Source organism: Mastomys coucha, unplaced genomic scaffold (genome assembly GCF_008632895.1).
Source record: "Mastomys coucha isolate ucsf_1 unplaced genomic scaffold, UCSF_Mcou_1 pScaffold21, whole genome shotgun sequence".
Classification (NCBI taxonomy): domain Eukaryota; kingdom Metazoa; phylum Chordata; class Mammalia; order Rodentia; family Muridae; genus Mastomys; species Mastomys coucha.
In genome coordinates, this window is record NW_022196904.1 from 18,924,532 (window position 1) to 18,944,490 (window position 19,959).

At 54.1% G+C, this 19,959-nt stretch overlaps 2 protein-coding genes across 5 annotated transcripts in view; both read right to left on the reverse strand.

Moving 5' to 3' along the window:
- Window positions 1-9,392, reverse strand: part of Atp1a3 (ATPase Na+/K+ transporting subunit alpha 3) — a 28,794-nt gene extending 19,402 nt beyond the window's left edge. The window contains exons 1-8 of one of the 2 annotated variants that reach the window (XM_031385711.1): window positions 9,215-9,392; window positions 4,468-4,554; window positions 4,316-4,375; window positions 3,968-4,171; window positions 1,921-2,034; window positions 1,673-1,807; window positions 952-1,069; window positions 571-839 (exon numbers count right to left, since the gene is read on the reverse strand). In XM_031385711.1, coding sequence (XP_031241571.1) covers window positions 571-839; window positions 952-1,069; window positions 1,673-1,807; window positions 1,921-2,034; window positions 3,968-4,171; window positions 4,316-4,375; window positions 4,468-4,554; window positions 9,215-9,220 — 993 coding nt within the window. In that variant the 5' untranslated portion in view covers window positions 9,221-9,392. Of the gene's footprint in view, window positions 1-570; window positions 840-951; window positions 1,070-1,672; window positions 1,808-1,920; window positions 2,035-3,967; window positions 4,172-4,315; window positions 4,376-4,467; window positions 4,594-9,214 lie in introns of both variants that reach the window. The other variant, XM_031385710.1, reaches the window with a different exon arrangement.
- Window positions 9,393-13,325: 3,933 nt separating this feature from the next.
- Grik5 (glutamate ionotropic receptor kainate type subunit 5) overlaps window positions 13,326-19,959 on the reverse strand; it is a 65,144-nt gene continuing 58,510 nt past the window's right edge. For all 3 annotated transcript variants that reach the window (XM_031385713.1, XM_031385712.1, XM_031385714.1), the window contains 5 exons: window positions 19,357-19,522; window positions 18,829-19,054; window positions 17,447-17,575; window positions 17,237-17,358; window positions 13,326-14,270 (listed from right to left, as the gene is read on the reverse strand). In XM_031385713.1, the coding sequence (XP_031241573.1) occupies window positions 13,845-14,270; window positions 17,237-17,358; window positions 17,447-17,575; window positions 18,829-19,054; window positions 19,357-19,522 (1,069 nt within the window). In that variant the 3' untranslated portion in view covers window positions 13,326-13,844. The remainder of the gene's footprint in view (window positions 14,271-17,236; window positions 17,359-17,446; window positions 17,576-18,828; window positions 19,055-19,356; window positions 19,523-19,959) is intronic.

A 19,959-nucleotide genomic window follows, 5' to 3' on the forward strand; every position in this document is an offset into this window, starting at 1 on the left:
AAAATATATCCATCATTCCACTGTTGCCATGAGTGGGTGCATCCTAAACTTTGTGGGGTGAATTAAAGGCACTAGGGGCAGAGGCTGGGCAGACAGCTCTGTGGTTAAGAGCACTTGTTGCTATTGCAGAAGACACAGGTTTGGTTCTCCACACCCACATGGTGGCTCACACCTGTCTGTAACTCCAGTTCCAGGGAATCCAGTGCTCTCGTCTGACCTCCAGGAGCATCAGGCGTTCACAAGGTACACATATACACATGCTGGCACAACACTCATACACATAAAATAAAGTGATTTAAAAAAAAAAAGTGCCGGGCACAGTGGTGCAAGCCTTTAATCCCAGCACTTGGGAGGCAGGTGGATCTCTGAGAATTCGAGGCCAGGTTGTTCTACAAAGAGAGTTCCAGGATAGCCAGGGCTACACAGAGAAACCCTGTCCTGAAAAACCAAACCAAGCCAAACCCAACCAAACCAAACAAAACAAAAAAGGACCCAGGGATCAGATCCCCATGCCCCTCCCTCAGACCTGGGGATGACCTCCAGCTCCTCTCCCTTAGGGTTCAGCCTTACTGTGACAGTAGCCAGCAGCCCCTCTGGGACATTGGCCACAATGATGCCGATGAGGAAGATGACCGCCTCGAGCCAGGTGTATCCCAGAATGAGGGAGAGGATGAAGAAGGAGACGCCCAGGAACACGGCCACACCAGTGATGAGCTGGATGAAATGCTCGATCTCAATGGCGATGGGTGTCTTGCCCACTTCCAGGCCTGAGGCCAGGGTGGCAATGCGGCCCATGACGGTGCGGTCGCCTGTGGCTACCACCACACCCCGAGCGGTGCCTGCAGGACCAAAGGGAGAGGCTCAGGTCTGCTGGGACTCAGAAGGTGGCAGGCACCCCACCTCCTGAGCCACATCTCTGGTTTTGTGCCCTTGGGGTCCCCTCCTCTTCACCTTCCACGCAGTTGGTGGAAAAGAAGGTGATGTTCCGGGTCTCCAGGGGGTTGTCGTGTGTGCAGTCCGGGGAGCGGGTCTGGGGCTCAGATTCACCAGTCAGGGAGGAGTTGTCCACCTGAAGATGGAGCAGCAAGTTATGTCCAGCACAAGGCCCAGGATCAGACAGCAAGGAAACCAGGGGGTGGGGGTGGAGGTGGGGGTGGGGCTTGGAGTAAAGCCTTTCCTAGGAAGTTAACTGAAAAAAAGCAGGGGAGCCCTGTTTGGCCTGAGCCATCTGGGAAATTGGAGGCAGGATGTTGAAAGAGAGTAGGCAGGCACAGGACCTATGGCCCAGGCCAAAAATTCCTCAGAATTTCTGTGGAATGGGCCTGGGCCTAGACTACTAGATCTGAAGGAAGACTGGGGCCTGAACTCCTGGGTCTGAGGGAGGAGGGCTGATATCTGGATTCTAGGTCTGAGGGTGAGGCCTGGGCCTAAGTCCCTAGTTCTGAGGAAGGAGAACTGATGTATGGATTCTGGGTTTGAGGGAGGAGGGCAGGGCATGGACCCAGGCATGGGTCTGAGGGAGGAGGGCTGGGCCTGAACTTCTGAGTCTGAGGGAGGAGGGCTGGGCCTGGAACTCTGGAACTTTGTCTATAGGAGACATTCAGGGATTTTTTTCCACCTTATTCTTCAGAGGAAAAAAAAAAAGGAACTGGAACCCGAGGCATTGCCTCACCTTGCAGCCATGGGCCGAGATGATGCGCAGGTCAGCTGGCACCCGGTCGCCACCCTTGATCTCCACCAGGTCCCCGACCACCACCTCCTCCGCATTCACCTGCATCTTTTCACCTTCCCGGATCACAAGGGCTTGCTGTGTGTGAGACACAGAACAGTCACCTCTCAACCTCCCTCTGCCTGGGAAGAAGTCCCTGGGCACAGCCCACCTGGCCACTTGCTTCTTGTCACTTGCCGAGCCCTCTTTACCTGGGGAACCATGTTCTTGAAAGACTCCATGATCTTAGAACTCTTGGCTTCTTGGTAGTAGGAGAAGCAGCCTGTGATGATCACCACAGCGGCCAGCACTATGCCCAGGTACAGCTGTGGGGACACACCAGGACAGGTGTTACGGCAGCCCTACACACTCCCCACCTGCCTCCATCCCCGGATCACTGGAGTCTGTGTGTGAGGGAGCTTCATGAGCACGCCTGTGTCCTTGCTCTGTGTGCATCTGTCTGTCTGCTTGTGTGCCTCAAGGCCTCGCCTTGCATTTATAAGAGTGTGTGTTTGAGTGTATTTGTTAGCCTGCCCTTTTGTGTTCATTTGTATTTTAATTAATTAATTTATTTACTTATTTATTTTGAGACAGAGTTTCTCTGTGTAGTCCTGGATGTCCTGGAACTCACTCAACCAGGATGACCTTGAACCCACAGAGATCTGTCTGCCTCTGTCTCCCAAGTGCTGAGGTGAAAGGCATGGGCCCCCACCCACAGGCTCTGGCCTTGAACTTTTGATCATCCTGGGTTAGCCTCCCTGATGCTGGCCTGACAGGTGTGAGCCACCATGCCTGGCTCTGTGGATCCTGCTTTTGTCCGGACTGCACCTGTGTGTGTGTGTGTGTGTGTGTGTGTGTGTGTGTGTGTGTGCACGTGCGTGTGACTCTATCTGTGTGAGGTGACTAGGTGACTATCGGAACCTGTATCCTGCATTGGGACTCTCCAGGCTCACTTCTTGTGTACACGTGAAGGCGTCTGGTTGTGTGAGGATCTGTGTCCACGGCTGAGGATTGACAGCCTTGTCCCACACCTGTCTCCTCTGGGAGGCAGATGATCATCCTCTTCAGTCATTTGACAGGCTGTGACCACCTGGTGGCGCCTGTCCCCAACACTGCTGAGGTCAGAGAGCCTTAGGCCAGAACTCCAACTCATTTTCTTTTCTTTTTAGTCAGGGTCTCATGTAGCTCACTGGACCTTAAACTGTGATCCTCCTGCCTCAGCCTCCCCAGTGCTTGCACAACAGGCTTACACAACCAAACCCAGTCAGTCTTGTACAGTGCTGGGGATGAAACCCATGCTAGGTGAGCGCTTCTAGCACGTGAATGACACAGTTTTTTCTTTTCTTATCATGAAAAGGTTATGTGTACATGTATTCTTTTGTGTGAACAAGGTTGTGTGTGCATGTGTGTGTGTGTGTGCATGTGTGCATGTGTGTGCATGTGTGCACGCACCGTTGGCACATTTGTGGAAGTCAGATGACATTTGGTATCGGTCTTCATCGTCCACTTTGTTTGAGAGAGGGCCTTGTGGTTTTTTGTTTGGTTGGTTTTTTTAAAGATCTATTTATGTATGTGTATGAGTGTTTTGCCTACATATACATTTGTATACTACAGCACCTGGTGCCATAGAGTCCAGAAGGGGGCACTGGACTCAGCCTCTGGAACTGTACTTATATGGATGGTGTCTAGCGACCATGTGAGTGTTGGGAACTGAACCCAGGTCTCTGCAAGGCAAGTTCTCTTAGTCACTGAGCCCTCTCTCCAGCCCTGTGAAGTCCTAGTATTACAGATACATGCCAGTTTGTCCACTTTGGGTGGGTACTGGGGATTTAAGCGCAGCCCCCCCCCAACCCCCGGCTGTGCAGCAAGCACCTTACCGATTAAGCTGTTTCCCTAGCTAACATTTTTTGAGATAGGATTCTGCTTTGTAGCCTAGGCTGGACTTGAACTCATGATCTTCCTGCCTCAGTTCCCTGTGTGAGAGGATAACAGCTGCGTGCCACCACACATCCTCTATGAATGCAGAGAACGGAGCCCAGGTTCTCATGAAAGCTTGCGAAATAAATACCCCACCACTGAGCCGCACCCCGGCTGTCTTAGGCTGCAGGGAGCTGCGGTTTCTTTATTTTTGGCCTTGTTTTCTCAGAGGCAATTGTGACAGTTGGATGATGGGAGGTGGGGAGTCTAGACGGGCTGTGGGTGAGTTCCTCAATGTGTGGGGTTTTGTACAGACAGACCAGGGCGGTTGGGCACACTCACATTGTCACCGGAAGGGTCATCCTCGGTCCCTGCCTGGATGCCATAGGCCAGGAAGCAAAGGATTGCCCCGATCCACAGCAGGATGGAGAAACCACCAAATAGCTGTCGGCAGAACTTGACCCATTCTGGGGTGGTAGGCGGCGGTGTGAGGGCATTAGGCCCATCCCGGGCTAGGATCTCCTGGGCTTTACTGTGTGTCAGACCCTACAGAAGACATGCGGTTCATATAGAAACCTTCCCTGAGAAGCCCTGGCACCCCAAATCAAAACAAGCACCCATGAGTAACCCAGAGCCCTCCTCCCTCAGACCCAGCCCCCAACAGCCAGCCCTGGCTCCGCCCATCCCCACCTGCACGCAGTCGGTATTGTATTTCCGGCAGACCTCTTCTACTGACATCTTGTGCTCTGTCTAAAGAATGGTTTTGGGGAGATCGTGAGATACAGGTTCTCCGGGCAGGCGGGATGATTCTGGGATGGCACTAGCAAGGGAGCGGCACTTACCATAGCCACTTCCTTCTTGAGGTCATCCAGGTCCCGGCGCTCTTTGGCCTTGCTCTTCTTGGGCGAGCTCTTGTCATCTTTTTTGTCCTGCGAGGTGGCGACACGGTAGCTGTCAGAACCACCAGACTGCGGGCGAGAAGGGGTTCCAGAGCGACACCGGCCCTGCGTGCCCCGGCTCTCATCTTGGCCTGGCCTCTGTATCTCTAGGCTGGGGTTATCTCTGTGTCTCTCAGGGCCTCATTGTGTCTGTTTCCAGGTATCTCTGGGACTCTGGGTCTGCCTCTTATATCTGAGTCTCTCCTCTTTGCCATTTTATTTCCCAAAAATATTTATTGATTTATTTATTTTGTGTGTATGTGCGTAGAGGTTAGAGGATAGCCTTTCACTGTGTGTTTAGGGGTCAAATGCAGGTCACCAGGCTAGGAGGGAAACCCTTTTGTTCACTGAGCCTACTCTCTGGCTTATATAATAATAATAATAATAATAATAATAATAAATAAGGAAATGGGCTCTTATTTTTTAGCCAAGGCTCTCCCAGAAATCACTATGAATCCCAGATGAGAATTCATGACAATACTCCTGCCTCACAACCTCCCAAATGCTGAGATTATGGTCATGAACTACCATGCCCAGCTTTCGTGTGTGTCTGTGTAGTCACATTTGAGACAGAGTCTTATGTAGTCTAAGCTGGCCTTGACCTCCCTACATAGTCAAGGCTAAAATTTGAATTTCTGACCCTTCTGCCTCTACCTCTGCAGGGCTGGAATTACAGGCCTACATTTCCATGCACTATTTACACAGTACTAGTGACTGACTGACTGACTGAACCCAGAGCTCTGTGTAAGGCAGGCAGGCAGGCACACTGCTCACTGAACTGCCCTTCCAGCATTCTGTATCCTTCATCTTTTCTCCTTGGGCCTCTTGAACTTTCCTGATTTTGTGGCTAACTCCTCTTCTCTTTTGACGTGTCTTTCCAGGTCTGTATTTCTTATTTGCCAGCTCATCTGTCTTTTTCTACCTCTGCACCTTGCCTGGCTGTCTCCTCTATCTCTCTTCTCCTTTGATGCTGCCTCATCTTTCTTTAGTCCCTGGCTCTCCCCATCCCTGAGCCTCTGGAATCCTCTCTTTCCCAGAGTCTGCTGGGATCGCAGATCATCTCTGAGGGCCTGTGTTGGCTGTTGTCTTGCTTTGTCTGGGCATTGCTGTTGTCATCTCTTGAGTGTATTTCCTGAAGTCACTGTCTAGGTCTTGTCTCTCTTCTCTGGGTTGTCTGTCTTTAGATCTTTTTCTCTGTCTCTCTCTCTCTTCTACTATCTCATTCTGGGCTCTTCCTCTCTCCCTCCCTCTATGCGTCTCTGTCTCACTCTAGAGTCTTCTCTTTTTCTCATAACATTCTGTTTGTCTATCTGTCTGTCTATCTGTCTGTCTATCTATCTATCTATCTATCTATCTATCTATCTCTAGCAAGTGTCTCACTATGTAGAACAAGCTAGTCTCAAATTTCTGAGGTTCTTCTTTCTCCTGCCTCTATTTTTGTTTTTGTTTTTTGTTTTTTGTTTTTTTTCGAGACAGGGTTTCTCTGTGTAGCCCTGGCTATCCTGGAACTCACCCTGTAGACCAGGCTGGCCTTGAACTCAGAAATCCGCCTGACTCTGCCTCCCAAGTGCTGGGATTAAAGGCATGTGCCACCACTTCCCGGCTCTCTTGCCTCTTAAATGTCTGGCTGCCAGGGATGAGTAGGATGCACAGCTTTTTGTCCGTGTGTCTGTCTCTCCCTGCTCCATTTATTTCTCTCTCTTCCTGCCTTTGGTACCTGTCTTTCCAGTGCAAGGTCTCCGTGGAGGTCACTGCCTGTCTCTCAGTGTAACTCTTTGTTTGACCTGAGACTGTGGATGTCTCAAAGAACTCAGCAGATCTTGGCAGACCCACCCTCTATACACACAGGCACCAACAAATCAAGAGGAAAGGGCACTCCAGATGACAGCTGCGACAATGGCTCTCCCATGGGAGGCAGTGTGCCACCTATAAGTAGTCATTCCCAAGGGACTTCATAGATAAGATGTGAACTTGACTTCTCTCCTGCAGACAACTGTGTACTGCAGACAGCTTTGAACAGGGCATGGGCATGCTCTGCCCTCGAGGAACAAGCAGGAACTGAGAGGGGGTAGATTTGGGGTACAGAAGAGCAAGGAAAAAAAGCCTTAGGCCTGGACTGAGTTCCTATTTGGTGGCCCTGGCAGACGGGGAGTGTGGTGTCCGAGGCTGGTGATTGCTTGCAAAGGGATGGGGGCAGATCCTGCAGGCCCAAGGCCAAGCTGGGATCGGAGGCTCAGTGCAGCTCAGCGCTAATCTCCTTGTGACCTTGTAGCAGCCAGACTTGCCTGCTGTCTGCCCCCAGACCCAGAGCTACTTTCGGAATATAGGGAAGGGCTGTAGCCCTGGAAGCCTGGGAATGCCAAGGAGGAGTGCGCTGGGGAGCCAGAAGCTTGGCTCCAGGCCAGCTCTGCAGCAGTACTGCGTCTCAGACAAGGAGGCACGGAGACTTGGGGAGGCAAGGCTGATCCTCCGTCCTGAACTAAGGGCTGCAGGGTGGCTCGTCAGCCCCTGCAGGTGAGGCAGACATGTGGAGAGATGTGAAAACAGCCAGTCTTGAGGCTAAGGGGAGACGTGAGCAGGGTTGCAGGGGTGAGAGAGGTAGGGCCTGGCAGAAATAGGGGAATCAGCTGCCCCATCCCCAAATCACTGGGAACTGCAGTGTGGGTCTCTATGAGAAATAGTGGGCTGGACTTCTCTGGCCCCAACACAGAAGGTCTGGGGCCTAGACTCCTAGGTGTGAGGGAGGAGGCTGGGCCCGGCCTCCTGAGTCTGAGGGGTTGGGTTGAGGGTCTGAACCCCCATATCTGGGAAGGAAAGGCTGAGCATCTGGTTCCCTGGGAGGCCTGTCGCACCCACGTCCCTGGGATCAAGCCTTAGTTAGCTCCTTCTTGCCCTTGCCATGAACAGCCTCCTCTAGGGGCAGCTTCCATCTATTGGCATGAGAAGCTGAGGCTTTCCCAGCAAAGACAGGAAGCTCAGATGGGTACACTGCAGGGCGGGAGCACCTCTAGGGGTGGGGGCTCTGCCTGCCTCATTGCAGCTCCTAGTCATTCTCCATGCCATCGTTATCTGCGACACCTGCATGGCTCATGCAGCCTCTGCTCTCCCTAGCCCCCATCTCGGGGCACCTGCGACTGTCTTTTCTAAAGCCCCTACCTTGACCTCCCCTTCTGACCTCTGCCTCTTCTTTCCATCACTCAGGTGTATTTTTTATTTGTTTGTTTGTTTGGTTGGTTGGTTGGTTCCTGGATAGAAACGTCTTTCTTTCGGTTTCTCGTTTGGTCTCTCTGTGTCTTTCCACGTCTGTCTCCCACTTTAGTCTCTCTCTTTGTCTTGATGTCTTGTCCCTTTTTTTAAATTTTTTTTTTAATTTGGTGTCTCTTCCTGTTTCTGCCTTGTTTGTCTCTCCCACATCTAAATCATGTCCTTCCCTTCCCTTCCTCATTTCTCTATCTAAGACCCCCCCTTCCCCAAAGCCCTGTGCCCTCTCTTCTCCCCCAACAGTCTGTATTTCCCACCTTCATTCCACTTACCTGAAAGTCATCACTGACTCTCACTTCCCCCTTTCTCTCCTAACCCCCCCATCTAGTCCTCCCTCCCATCCCCCCTCACCCACCCCAACCCACAGATCTGCAGCTCCATCCCCCATCTTCATCCGTAGGCCCTTCATCCGCCATTTTTCTCCCCATCGTTTATGTTCCCTTTGGCTCCCCATGCTGACCCCTTTTTCTTTACGGGGGGGGGGGTCCTCCCAATCCATCCACTTCCTTCCCTAATAGTCCTCCCCAAGTCCCACCCCAGACACACAGGGAAGAATCCAGAGCTGCAGCAGGGGTCAAGTGGTCGGTCAAGGAAGGAGGCTGCATCTGCTGGAGAGATGCACAGACAGAGAAGGACACACAGACACGGAGGCAAGGACATAGCAGGCATGCAGGCTCCCCCCACCCCCACCACACGGCTGTGCTTGCACACCCTCAGCCAGGCACTTGTCTGCCAGCCATCTTCTGCTCCTCCCCCTCTTCCCAGCCCTCATGTCTGTACCCCCACCCCCAGATTAGGGGTTGCAAAAACTCTGCAGCCCCAGGTGGTCACTGCAGATCACCCTTACCCAGGTCTTCAAGGAGAAAGAGAGGTCATCTTATGTCTAACCCATAACCTGTATCTGTCTCCATTGGACCAGGGGAGGGGAGGGAGTCTTGGTGCCCCCTAAACACACTGGCATAGCTCTCAGACACACCCAGACAGGTTGTGGGCTTTTAGATGGGGGGCGGGGGCACAGATGGCTGCAGACCCTGTTAGGGCTGCATGAAGCCGGAAGCACGCGCACACGCATTCGCCCCCAAGCATTTGCACTCATGCTGCCACACTCATGCAAGGGGCACACGAGCAACCGCACAAGGTCAAACCGAGATGCTAAGGACCAGCCCTCCGCCCCCGTGGACAAAGCCACCAACATGCGCCACAGACCCCACATTCGACTCAATAGCCCACTCTCCCAGCCACACGAACTAGTCAGGTCAGCCGGCTCCCGAGTGCCCGCAGACTCGGCCCCAGGGCTCAGAACTGCAGGAGCCCCCAAGTCCTGCACACAACCAAAGTCACTGGACACACAATGTCACGCACACAGCGTCCAGCCGACCCCTGCACCTACCCCCATCTTGGCGGCTCCGCGGGAAGAGCGGCGGACAGGCTGATGAGCGGTGGCCGCAGGACGGGCTCAGGCGCGGGCTCGGGCTGGGGGCCTCTGCAGCGCCCGCGCCGCGGTGGGAACGTGCGTCTGTCAGTCCGTGGGTCCCACCGCACAGAGGCTGCGGCGGCCGGGGCCTCCGCCTCCTCATATGCCCGCGCCCGCGGGGGGAGGCGACTCCGGCCAATCAGGAGCAGCACTGAGCAGATGGACAGTTTGAGGCCCGGCCCCCAGTACTGCAGCTGTACTGCCCCTTCCCCCCTCACCGCTCCAACCTTGTTTCTGCAAAGTGGAGGCCACTGAGAAGCTGAGCACAGTGGGGGGTGGGGATCCCGGACACCCCCAGGGTGGAAACCCAGAGACCCTCCCTCCTCAATATAGAGAGGGACCTTAGGGACCGAGGCTTTGAGGGTGGAAGCGCCCTGGAACCTGCCTCCTTCTGGGAGTGGGGTGGATACAGGGTGGGAGGAAAGCCCCAGTGAACTGCAATAATGCAGGGCCCCAGAGTACCACCATCTTGCAGTATGTAGAGGGACCCCAGGAGTCTGTGTTTGACACTGTTCAGGAAGAAGATAGTGCGTGATGGGGAGACGGGTGGAGGGGTGCTGTGGAGGTGGGAGGGCGTCCTAAGATCCTCTGCACCGCGTCCCCATGACTGAACTACCAAAGACATACCACCACCATACACAGCACAAAGGAGACACATCAAACCCTGAAGAACACACCGGGAGGCCCTGGAAATGCCCCACCACCAGTTAAGTACCACCATCACCTCCACATATACCACCAAAGGCTCTCAACCACATCCCAGTCATACCTTCACACACACACACACCACCTCCACCACCACCACCACCACTACCACCACCACCACAATCCTTCAACCAGAGGCTCAAAAACCAGCAAAAGGGGAATCTATGAAGAGCTCACACCCATCACACCAGAACAGCCCCAGTCACGATGCGGAAGTGCTGTGGAGAGCCCACACCCTCAGAACACCACCTCACAGACTCCCATCACACACTGCACCACAACTGACCTTGCACCATCTCACACAGAGAGCCAAGAGATTGCTTCACTTAGCATCTAGCACTGTTGCGCAAGCATAGGACCCACATTTCCTCCAGACACTCACAGAGGCCTCTGCGGTCACTGGCACACAAGCATTCAGTACCATCAAACACACTTGCACATACCCGGGTGAGTTGGGGCATGAGAAAAGGCTCAAGGTACAAACTGGCCAGAGAATTGCTGTGAATGACAGGCAAAAAGTGCACACACTCACACATAACACAGTCATTCAGAACTCAGCCACGGGACACCATCTCACACATCCTACATTACTGCACTGTCATGCATGAGTTTGTTGCACCTCCAAACATATCCCAACATCCCTACCCACACACCACACCCACACCCCCGTTTGTGTGTGTATAAAAGGGTGCACTTGTGTCCCGCCTCCCGCTCTTCCATGCTCTCAGGCCTGCCTCACACACACAGCGCCCATTAGCCTCCACATCCGAGCCTGAGGAGTCAGAGTCTCCCGTGCCCACCCTGACACTGCTTTGCTCATGGGAACATCTCAGACTCTCCCTGGGGATGCTGGTAGAAGACAGGGGTGGGGAAGGAGAACTCTGGCCAGGAGCAGGGAGTGAGTTGGGTGTGAGGATTAGGGTTTGGTGCATGTTAGGATTAAGTGGTGGAATGTGCTTTTAATCCCAGCATTCGGGAAAGCACAGGCTGGCAGATCTTTATGAGTTCAAGGTCAGCCGGGTCTGCACAGCGAGCACCAAGACAACCAGGAAATACACGGTGAGACCTTGCTCAAAAAGGGGTTTGGAGAGTAAGATGATCCTGACCTCAAGGGAACATGGGAGAAGAGGGGCACAGAGACACAGATCGATGGCCTTGGGCAGGAATAGAGATAGTTCCACCTTAGGAGGAGGAAGGGGGCTTCCCCCAGCACCTAGAGCTTCATCACAACCCTGTTCTCTGGCCCTTTCCCATCCCTCCTGCTGTCCCTTGTTGCCATAGTAATAGGGAGGCTGACTCTGCAACAAAGGAGGTTGGGCCTGCAGATCGGCTTGTTGCCATGGAGACAAGGGAAGGAGGAGGAGCCCCACCTTTCAGCTCAGGTGCATGGCTCTCAGATACCCTTTCTTCAAATCTGTTCCTTACCCCTGGGATGGAGGGATTTTACTAACATTTAATCATTTATCCTTTCCTCCTCTCAAGACGTAATAATCCTGGAGGTCTGTGCCTGGTCCACAGGGGACAGGTTAGAGATGCAGGGAAGGCTGCGGCGGGCGGAGGCAGGAGGGTCGTAGATCTCAGGAGATACATGCTTCTCCTGCCTTCTAACTGGACTGGAGGTCCTACCCCAGACACAGGCTCAGGCTTTTTCATGTAATTCTTCCTTAGACACCAGGCTGACTAACCTGATAACTGGTGCATCATGCTCCCAGTGCGAGGCTCTGCAGAAGGGGGGGGGGGGGAGAAGACTTTGGAAGGTCACAGGGATGGAGGAGGGTGGAAATGCTCAGTGAGAGGAGGAAGGAGAGAGAGAGAGGAGAGAGATACGGACAGGAACCACCCAAATAGGGAATTACAGAAACATGACAGAGGATTTGCAAAGGCAGAGATGAACAGCCAGAGAGACTGTGGCAGGCATGTTCAGCGAGGGTGACAGAGACACGGGGCACCTTAGATTGCTGGGCAGAGAAGAGGTTTGCCAAAGGTAGAGAAAAAAAGAGGGGAAATTTGGTGGGTTCAAAAATAGAGAAGAGCACAAGGAGGGGGGCTGCAAAAAGAAAAATCCACAATGACAGCCACTTCAACTGCATCCAGCCCCAGGACAGGGTGATTAATCGGTCTCTTAGAGATGTGGAGACAGCAAAGACGCTGGGGCTGGCCTGGGATGACATACACAGCAAGTCTGAGATACAGAAGCGGCCAAGTGGAGGCTGAGGACACCGCACGAAGCAGCCTGACAAGGAAGGGCGGGGGGCGGGGGCTGGGAAGCCTTGGGGCGTGTCCTTCTGCCGGGAGACCACGGAAGGCTGACCAGACCCTGGGTTTCTGGGCTCCAGGCAGGCAGCGGGGTGCTGAACGGACAGCTCCCGAGTCCTTGTAAAAGCAGAAGGGCGGGCTTCGCCAGCTGCCGATTCTTAATCTGGTCTTCTTCATCCTTCGGGTCCTCTCGGGTCTTCCTTTAGCTTTCTATGACTTCCTGTCTGTCACCTTAACTCCCTGTGGCCTTCCCCTTCCCTGTTTCATTTGAGTCACGCCCCCAGGAATGTGTCCCCTTCTGCAATCTCTTCGCCTCTCAGAGACTCTCTTTGCCCGCCCTCTTCTCGCCTCTCTTTCCAGCCCTCACCCATTCTGTCTGCATCAAGATTTTTTTCCTCTTCTCCACCCGTCTGCTTCTTCCCCACCCCCGCTACATCTCTCTCCCTTTCCTGCTCGGCCTCGTTCTGGCTGTGTGACCTTCAGTCGTCCTTTCTCCAGAGAAACCTCCAGAGTGGGGAGGGAGGCGGGGACAGAGGCAGACCCACCCTTCTCTCTGCTCAACCAGCCCTTAGTCCCCTTCCTCCTGTCGCCCTTCCTCACTTCCTCTTTTGAAGGCTGGAGAGGGATATGACTTCAAGGACTAGTCACTCTTGAATGTGGCTTCACAGGGGTCACACACGCGGCCCCAAGTTCTCAATTCACTATAGCCCAGTCCCACATCGACACTGTAGGTGCCACCTCAGGCTTTAACAGGAACAATTCCCAGGCTCTCCCATCCCCCAACCCCATCTGGTTTCATTCTTTCGAGATTTCTCTCCCAGTTACTGCGCCTTTCCAGATCCTGCATCTCTCCATCTGTCTCAGGGTCTCTGTCGCAGCCTCCTTCTGTCCTGAGAGAAGGTCAGTGGAGAGGGGGCGGCTGCTGGGATCTGAGCTGACTTGCATGCAGAGGGCACTGTGTAAGGTGGCAAGTGTGCAAATCTCTTGCTGTACTCCGCAAACTCCCAGGGAATAAAAACGTCTGTTGACCTCCAACCTCCAGAAAATAAAACCCAGGTGTTCCCAGTTTTGAGATTTTGTTCTTTTTTTATTCCAACAGGGACTGAGATGTGGCAGGGGGAGGTATAGGGGCCCAAGAGACCCTCTCCCTGGGGGCGTCTCATAGAAATTCTGAGGTTTCTCCCCCCAAAAAAGAGAGAAAGAGAAGAGAGGGGCACCAGGGGACACCCAAATGTCCAGAGGCCCTCCCCACCTCTAGAAGTGTGGAGAGCCGTGTCAAGTCTTGGGGCATCTGGGCAGTCCCAGGTTGGGGGCCTCCCCGCGGACCGCTTTCCAACTCCGGGAGCGGCCCCCACAGTCCGCGGCCCTTAGAGTCCACGGTCTCTGCGCTCCTCCCGCCCGCGGCGCGGGATGGAATGCGGGCGTCTGCGACACCCTCGCTCGAGTCCACTAGGAGGCGCAGGCCTGCTCCGGAGCCGGGCTCGGACTTCACCAGGAATTGAAGGCAAAATCGCGGCGTCCTGTCCGCCTGGGGCGCATCGCGTCCCTGCAGTCAGTCGGGGCGCACGCCCGGCCCCGTCCACGGTCATTCGTGCTCGGTCAGCTCGCGGGGTCCGGCGGGGCCTGGCCGCGGCCGAGGCGGGCTGGTGGCTTCCGCTGGGGTACCCAGGCCACGCGGGGGCGCCCCGGCCCCCGAAGCTCGCAGCGCCTGGATGCGTCTGCACTCCTGGCAGACGCGCACGTGTGTGCACGGCGTGGGAGCCTGGGGCCGGGGTCCCCCAGGAGGCCCGGGGTCGTCCAGGAGGCGCTGCGGACCCCCGTGCGCGCCCGCGTCCCCGCCCGCGCCGGCCGAGTAGAGCTTGCCGTTGCTGAGTCGCATCTCGCGGACCGCGCGCAGCGACAGCAGGGCCCGGCTCGGGCCACCAGGGCGCCGGCGCCGGCGGGAACGTGAGGTCTTTCGGCAAGACACGGCGTGGCGCAGCTCCTGCAGCATCTCCTGGCACACCGACACCTGGGGGCGGCGGGACAGTCACTGCGAGGCTCGCCGCGTCCTCCCTTCCCGCCCCCACCTCCTTTCTGCACCTTCTGCACCTCTTCCCTCCACTTCCCACCCCTTACCCTCTCCCAGTTCTGCTCCTTCAGCCAAGGCTTTCGTTTCCTGTACCGCACCGCCACCATCCCTCTGTATCCCTCTCTCGACTCCATCTTTCCTTGGCTTTGTCCCTGAATCTGCCTTTTACTTCCTGACTCTTGTCTTTCCAAACAATATGTTCTGACTGCCATAACCGCTTCACACACCATTTCTGCCCCACACTACTACAAGGCATATTACTGAGTGCCAGGTGCCCGAGTTATAGCAAAGAATAAAACAGAATTCTTAGGACTTGTGATATAGGTCAGAAGTAGAGGGCTTGACCAAAATGTCTAAGGTTCTGAGTTCCAGCCCCAGGAATGGAGGGAAAAACAAAACAAAACAAAACAAAAAAACAAAACAAAACAAAACAAAAAACAAAGCAACAAAACAAAACCCAACCAACCAACCAACCAAACACAAACCCCTCAGCCCTTAGGTATACAGAGACAGAATAGAACAAATATAAACATAGACATTCTGTCAGATAAAGTGCTTCAGAGAGAAACAACACAGCTAGAGTGTGGATGGGCAGGATGCTGTCTCTGAGGCAGGGCAGATGAGGAAGCCCTAAGTGAGACCCTTATGTAAGGGTGAGCCCCGTGATGAAAGACCTGGGCATTCTCCAGTGCAAAGGTACTGAGGTGAGGCCTGGCTTGGGAGGGATGAGGAGAGAAGATGAGGCCAGAGGGACGGAGACCAGCGAGACGGAGACCAGCTGGGTAAGGCCATTAGACCATTACACGGCTTTTGGTTTACTCCAGGGTCCAACAGGAGCCACTGGAGAACAGGGCTGCTGGCTTTGTCAGATCGCTTGAGCTGCGCTGAGGACTGACTGAGGGAGACCAAGGTGAGCAGGGAGCCCTATGAGGAAGTTGCAGATGTCATCCGTGCTGCAGCAGGCTGAAGCAGGGGGATGGAGCCATGGAGGAAAAGCCCACAGGCTCTGCCTTGGGGACAGGGCTGAGTGCAAGCTCTGCCATTACAGCACTACCAGACATCCCAGGGGACATCAGAGAAGGGGTTGCATTTACAAATTTTGCGGCTGGGTGTGGTGACACATACCTGAAATCCCAGTGCTCTAGAAACTGAGACAGGAGGATCACTATAAGTTTCAGGCCAGCATGAGCTACATAGTGAGTTCCAGGCCAGCAGGGGCTACATAACAAGACTTTGTCCCAAAAATCCAAACCGGGGTCAGTAAGATGGCTCAGCCATAGAGGCTGATGGCCCAAGTGCCATCTCTGGACCCACATGGCAGAGGGAGAGAACTGACTCCCAAAGCTGGCCTCTGACCGCCACACTCAGATCCAAACTCTGGTTTATGCTGTGTGGTGGATGCCCATCCACAAAAAACCAAACCAACAGTAAATCTTGGAGTGGGAGGAAATGTACATTTGGGTGAACGGTGTCTAGTCTCTAAGTCTCACCCTCAGTCCTCTCTGACATTCTATCAGGGTTGCTCTGAGTTGATAGGAAGTGGCCAGAATGGCCCATTTCCCTCCTGCCTTGCTCCTGCTTCGGATCACTTGCTGGTGGATGTGAGCTGTGGAGGCAGGAGGGCACTTAAGCAGCCCCGAGGAGGCCCTCCTTCGAGGAACAGAGAGGCCTGCTGCCAGCCGCCACTAAGTGTGTGCATTCTGCTTTTGATTCTTGACTCAGGGTGTTTGTTGTCCCAGGATCTTACAGGAGGGTGGAAGGCTGTCCCTCTCAGAATCAACTGTGCTTTACATCAAAGGGTTGAGCCACTTTTCACACACAAACCAAATAGTAGTGAATCTAGAGAGGCTATGGCTACTGACTTTTGACCCTAGCTTCTTAGAAGGCTGAGGCAGGAGGATTCAAGGTCAAGGCCATCGTGGGCTGAAGGATGAATTCAAGGCCAGATAGGACAACATAGTGAGACCCTGTCTTAAAAAGTAAAACACAGGGGGTAAAGGTATAGCTCCGTGGTTAGACATTTGCCTGGCACACACGAGGCCCTGGGCTTTATCCTCACAAACTAAACAAACAGTCCCCACATTCTAAACTTACCAACATGATTCACAACAGCCAGTCCCTCCTCTGTCCTTCTCCCATCCTAGATTCCCTGTTCCCTTCTCTGTTGTATTTATCCTCTGCCCTGCCTTTCCCAGGGAAACCATAGTGAAGACTGGCCTAGCCACGTTCTCCCCTGCTTTCCCCCTTTAGATGTGTGCCACTCCTCTTGGAGACCATAAGGAATAAAATGGCCCCTCAATGAGGGTCTTACAAGGGTATGATATGGGTGGAGTGGGTACTCCTACAAGGCTACCACTTGAGAGGACGAGGCAAACTGTAGCAATCCTCCTCCTTCCTCAGCTTCCCTAGTGCTGGGATTATGAAGCCACTGTGCTTCGTTTGTCTGCCTCTGCCTCTCTCAAATAGAAGCTTGAGTAGCTGGAGCTGGACTTGAACTCATCGCTATGTAGATGAGAAGTCTTGAACTGCTGATCTATGTGAAGGGATGCCCCTGTCTCCTGAGTGCACCCCCACACAGCCGTTTTTATTTCAGTATCCTGCTTTCAGTCTCTGGGGTCCTCCACACCCTTCCTTCCTCGGCTCCTTGAGTTCTCCTCACTCCCCTACTCTCCTTCCCTCCTCTGTCCTTTCCCATACCCTAGATTCTCTGTCCCATTCTCTGACCTGCCACCTCCTTTATCTGACAAGGACTTTCTTAGCTCGGCTCTCACTTCTCGGCTCCCTGACCCCTCATCTCTTGCACCCCCCACCTCCTCCATCCAAGCCTCTACCATCCATCACTTTGTGCCCTTAATGTCCCTAGGGGTCTCCCCTGCTTGGTCCCAAACCTTGGTAAATCTCCTCACCTCCTCGGACTCCGCTGACCTCCGCGTGGACCAGATGAATTCCATGACCGCCACGAAGACAGCAATGATGAGGCCACAGATCAGCACAACAAAAATACCGCCAATGTTCTCCATGCCCAAGCCTGAGGGTGAACACAGCTAGGGTATGGGCATGGGCATGGGCCCAAGGGGTTTCTGGGAAAGAGTAGGCACGAGAAGGGGGCGGCTGACCTTTGGCCCTGTGGTCCTCCTCCTTGGGGCACCGGCCGCCTTCCCACCACTTGCGCTTCAGGATCTCCAGCCTGTTGTTCTCCTGGAGCTGCAGGATGGCCAGCGTGATCTCATCCCGGAATGGGGAGCCTGGCAGAGCACATGAGGGGTTCGCCATGGGCCCCACCTACCCTGCCACCTCTCCCAGCTTCTATCGGACAGCCAGAGGTGGGCAGCTCTCCGAGCAGCAAGTCAGTCCTCTCCACTCCAACTGCAGCTAGAATGAGGTTCTCCGGTGATGGGGCGGCCAAGGTTCACCCAGCCCAGTTGCCCTGGTCCCCCTGACAATTCCCCATACCTGCTAGACAGAGCCCTACTTTAGGGCTTTCTGCCTGGAACACCCTTTCCCACACCCCTCAGGTCTCTGCATACCCACTGTTCCCCTTTGGCTGCTTTACTCATAATGGTAGCAAACCCCCAACTCCCAGCCAGTCTGCCAGTACACTTGCTTCACAACACTTGACTGCACTAGGACATGCTCCATTTACAGCCTCATAAGCCTGCCACCGGGAAGGACATTGAGGCAGCTGGCTGAGTGGCTCCTCATACAGTGCTCCTATATCCCCTTGCCCCACCTTCGTGTCCTCCCCTTGGGCTCGCCATGATTACCAAACATTACCAAAGTTTGGAAACAAATTAGTGTTTGCGTTCCCAGCACCAAGCCCTGGAAAGTGTGTCCTGAAGTATAAGTTGTTCTGCCTCTTCCCTTCCTTCTTGCACTCACCAAATACCTGCTCTGAACTAGGATGTACACTCCACGTAGAGAACATGAAGCAAGGACAACCAAGACCTAGCTGAGCATGGTGGTACATGTACTATTTGTACTTGGGAGGTGGAGGCAGGAGGATCAGGAGGTTCAAGGCCATCCTCATCTACAGCCTGACCTACTTTGTCTCAAAGGAAAAAGACAATCGGGACTGGAGAGATGGCTCAGTGGTCAAGAGCGCTGACTGCTCTTCCAGAGGACTTGAATTCAATCCCCAGCAACCACATGGTGGCTCACAACCATCTGTAATAGGATCTGATGCCTTCTTCTGGTGTGTCTGAAGACAGTGACAGTATACTCACATATATTAACGTGGATGGAGGTGTTGTGCCTCCACCATGTGGTGTGTTTGCTAAGGTGTACATGCAAAGCTGCAGAATTCCCTTAATATCCTGAGGCTGACGCTCACTGGCTTCTAGGCAGACTTTTGCATGCTCAAGGTGCAGAGGCTCAGGATGGTGAGCCGGCACCTGCCCAGGGCCACACAGCACGCCCACTTCTCTCATGGAAGGCATGAGCTGCTCCTGGGCTCATTTGCACATCTTGGTTCTCAGGACCCTCGCCTCACCCCACATACCCAGCGGCATGCCGATGCCGTAGCCCTTGGTGTCGAGGAGGCCCCCGATCTGGGTGAGGTTGCAATTGAGGCGCCTGTGGTACTCGTTCATGGTGGACTCCAGCAGGAAGGCATAGCGGGAGTTGAGGACACGGGCGATTCCCTCCTCTGTGCTCTTGACAAACACGCTGGGCTGTTTCGACTGCATGTAGTTCCACATCCGCTGGTACGTCTGGTACCGCGAGTTCTTGGCAGAGGGAGTGTGAAGGAAGACAGGTGAGGGCCACTCTGACCCTTCCCCTTGAGCCCTGTAAATCCTTTTCACCTTCCAGTTCTCCCTTCTTCCTGATGACAACTCAATACTTGGCCCATCCCTCCCCATGGCCTCCTTGACCTTACTCCTCCTGTGCTGTCCAGTACTGACCCACGTTAGATCCCCATTCACCAGATGTAAGTCAGAGTGTTCAACCAGGTGGTGGTATTGCCCCAAACAGGTCAAGTATGTCTACTCCCCCATACCTAGCCTGGGAGGCCTTAGGGGAGCCCCACCTGGAAGAAGGTCATGGTGGAGCCAGCGTGGATAGTGCCGTACTCAATGTTGGTCTGATCCGCCAGGTCATCAGCTGACTCCACCGGCACCTCCATGCGCTGCACCGTGAGGAAGGCAGCCAGGTTGGCCGTGTAGGAGGAGATGATGATCAAGGTGAAGGCCCACCTGAGGGGTGGGAAGTATGAGCCTCTTGCAGGTGAATGAGGTGAGGAGGACAGACAGGCAATCCTCTCAAGCAAAGAACAGTCCCGCAGGGCTCACACAGAGCTCAGGTTCCTCCAAGCGGAGGTAAAGTAAAAAACAAGCAATGGGGTGGGGGTGGGGGGCAGCTGGAGAGATGGCTCAGCAGAAAAGAGCACTGGTTACTCTCTTCCAGAGGATCCTGGTTTGACTCCCTGCACCGACACAGCAGCTCACAACTATCCATGGAATCTGACACCCTTTTCTGCCTTCTCTGGGCACTAAACACACATGGTACACAGACACACAGGCAGGCAAAACAGTCATCCACATAAAATAATCAATTGAAATTTCACACACATACACACACACACAGAGAGAGAGAGAGGGGGAGAGAAAGAGAGAGAGAGAGAGAGAGAGAG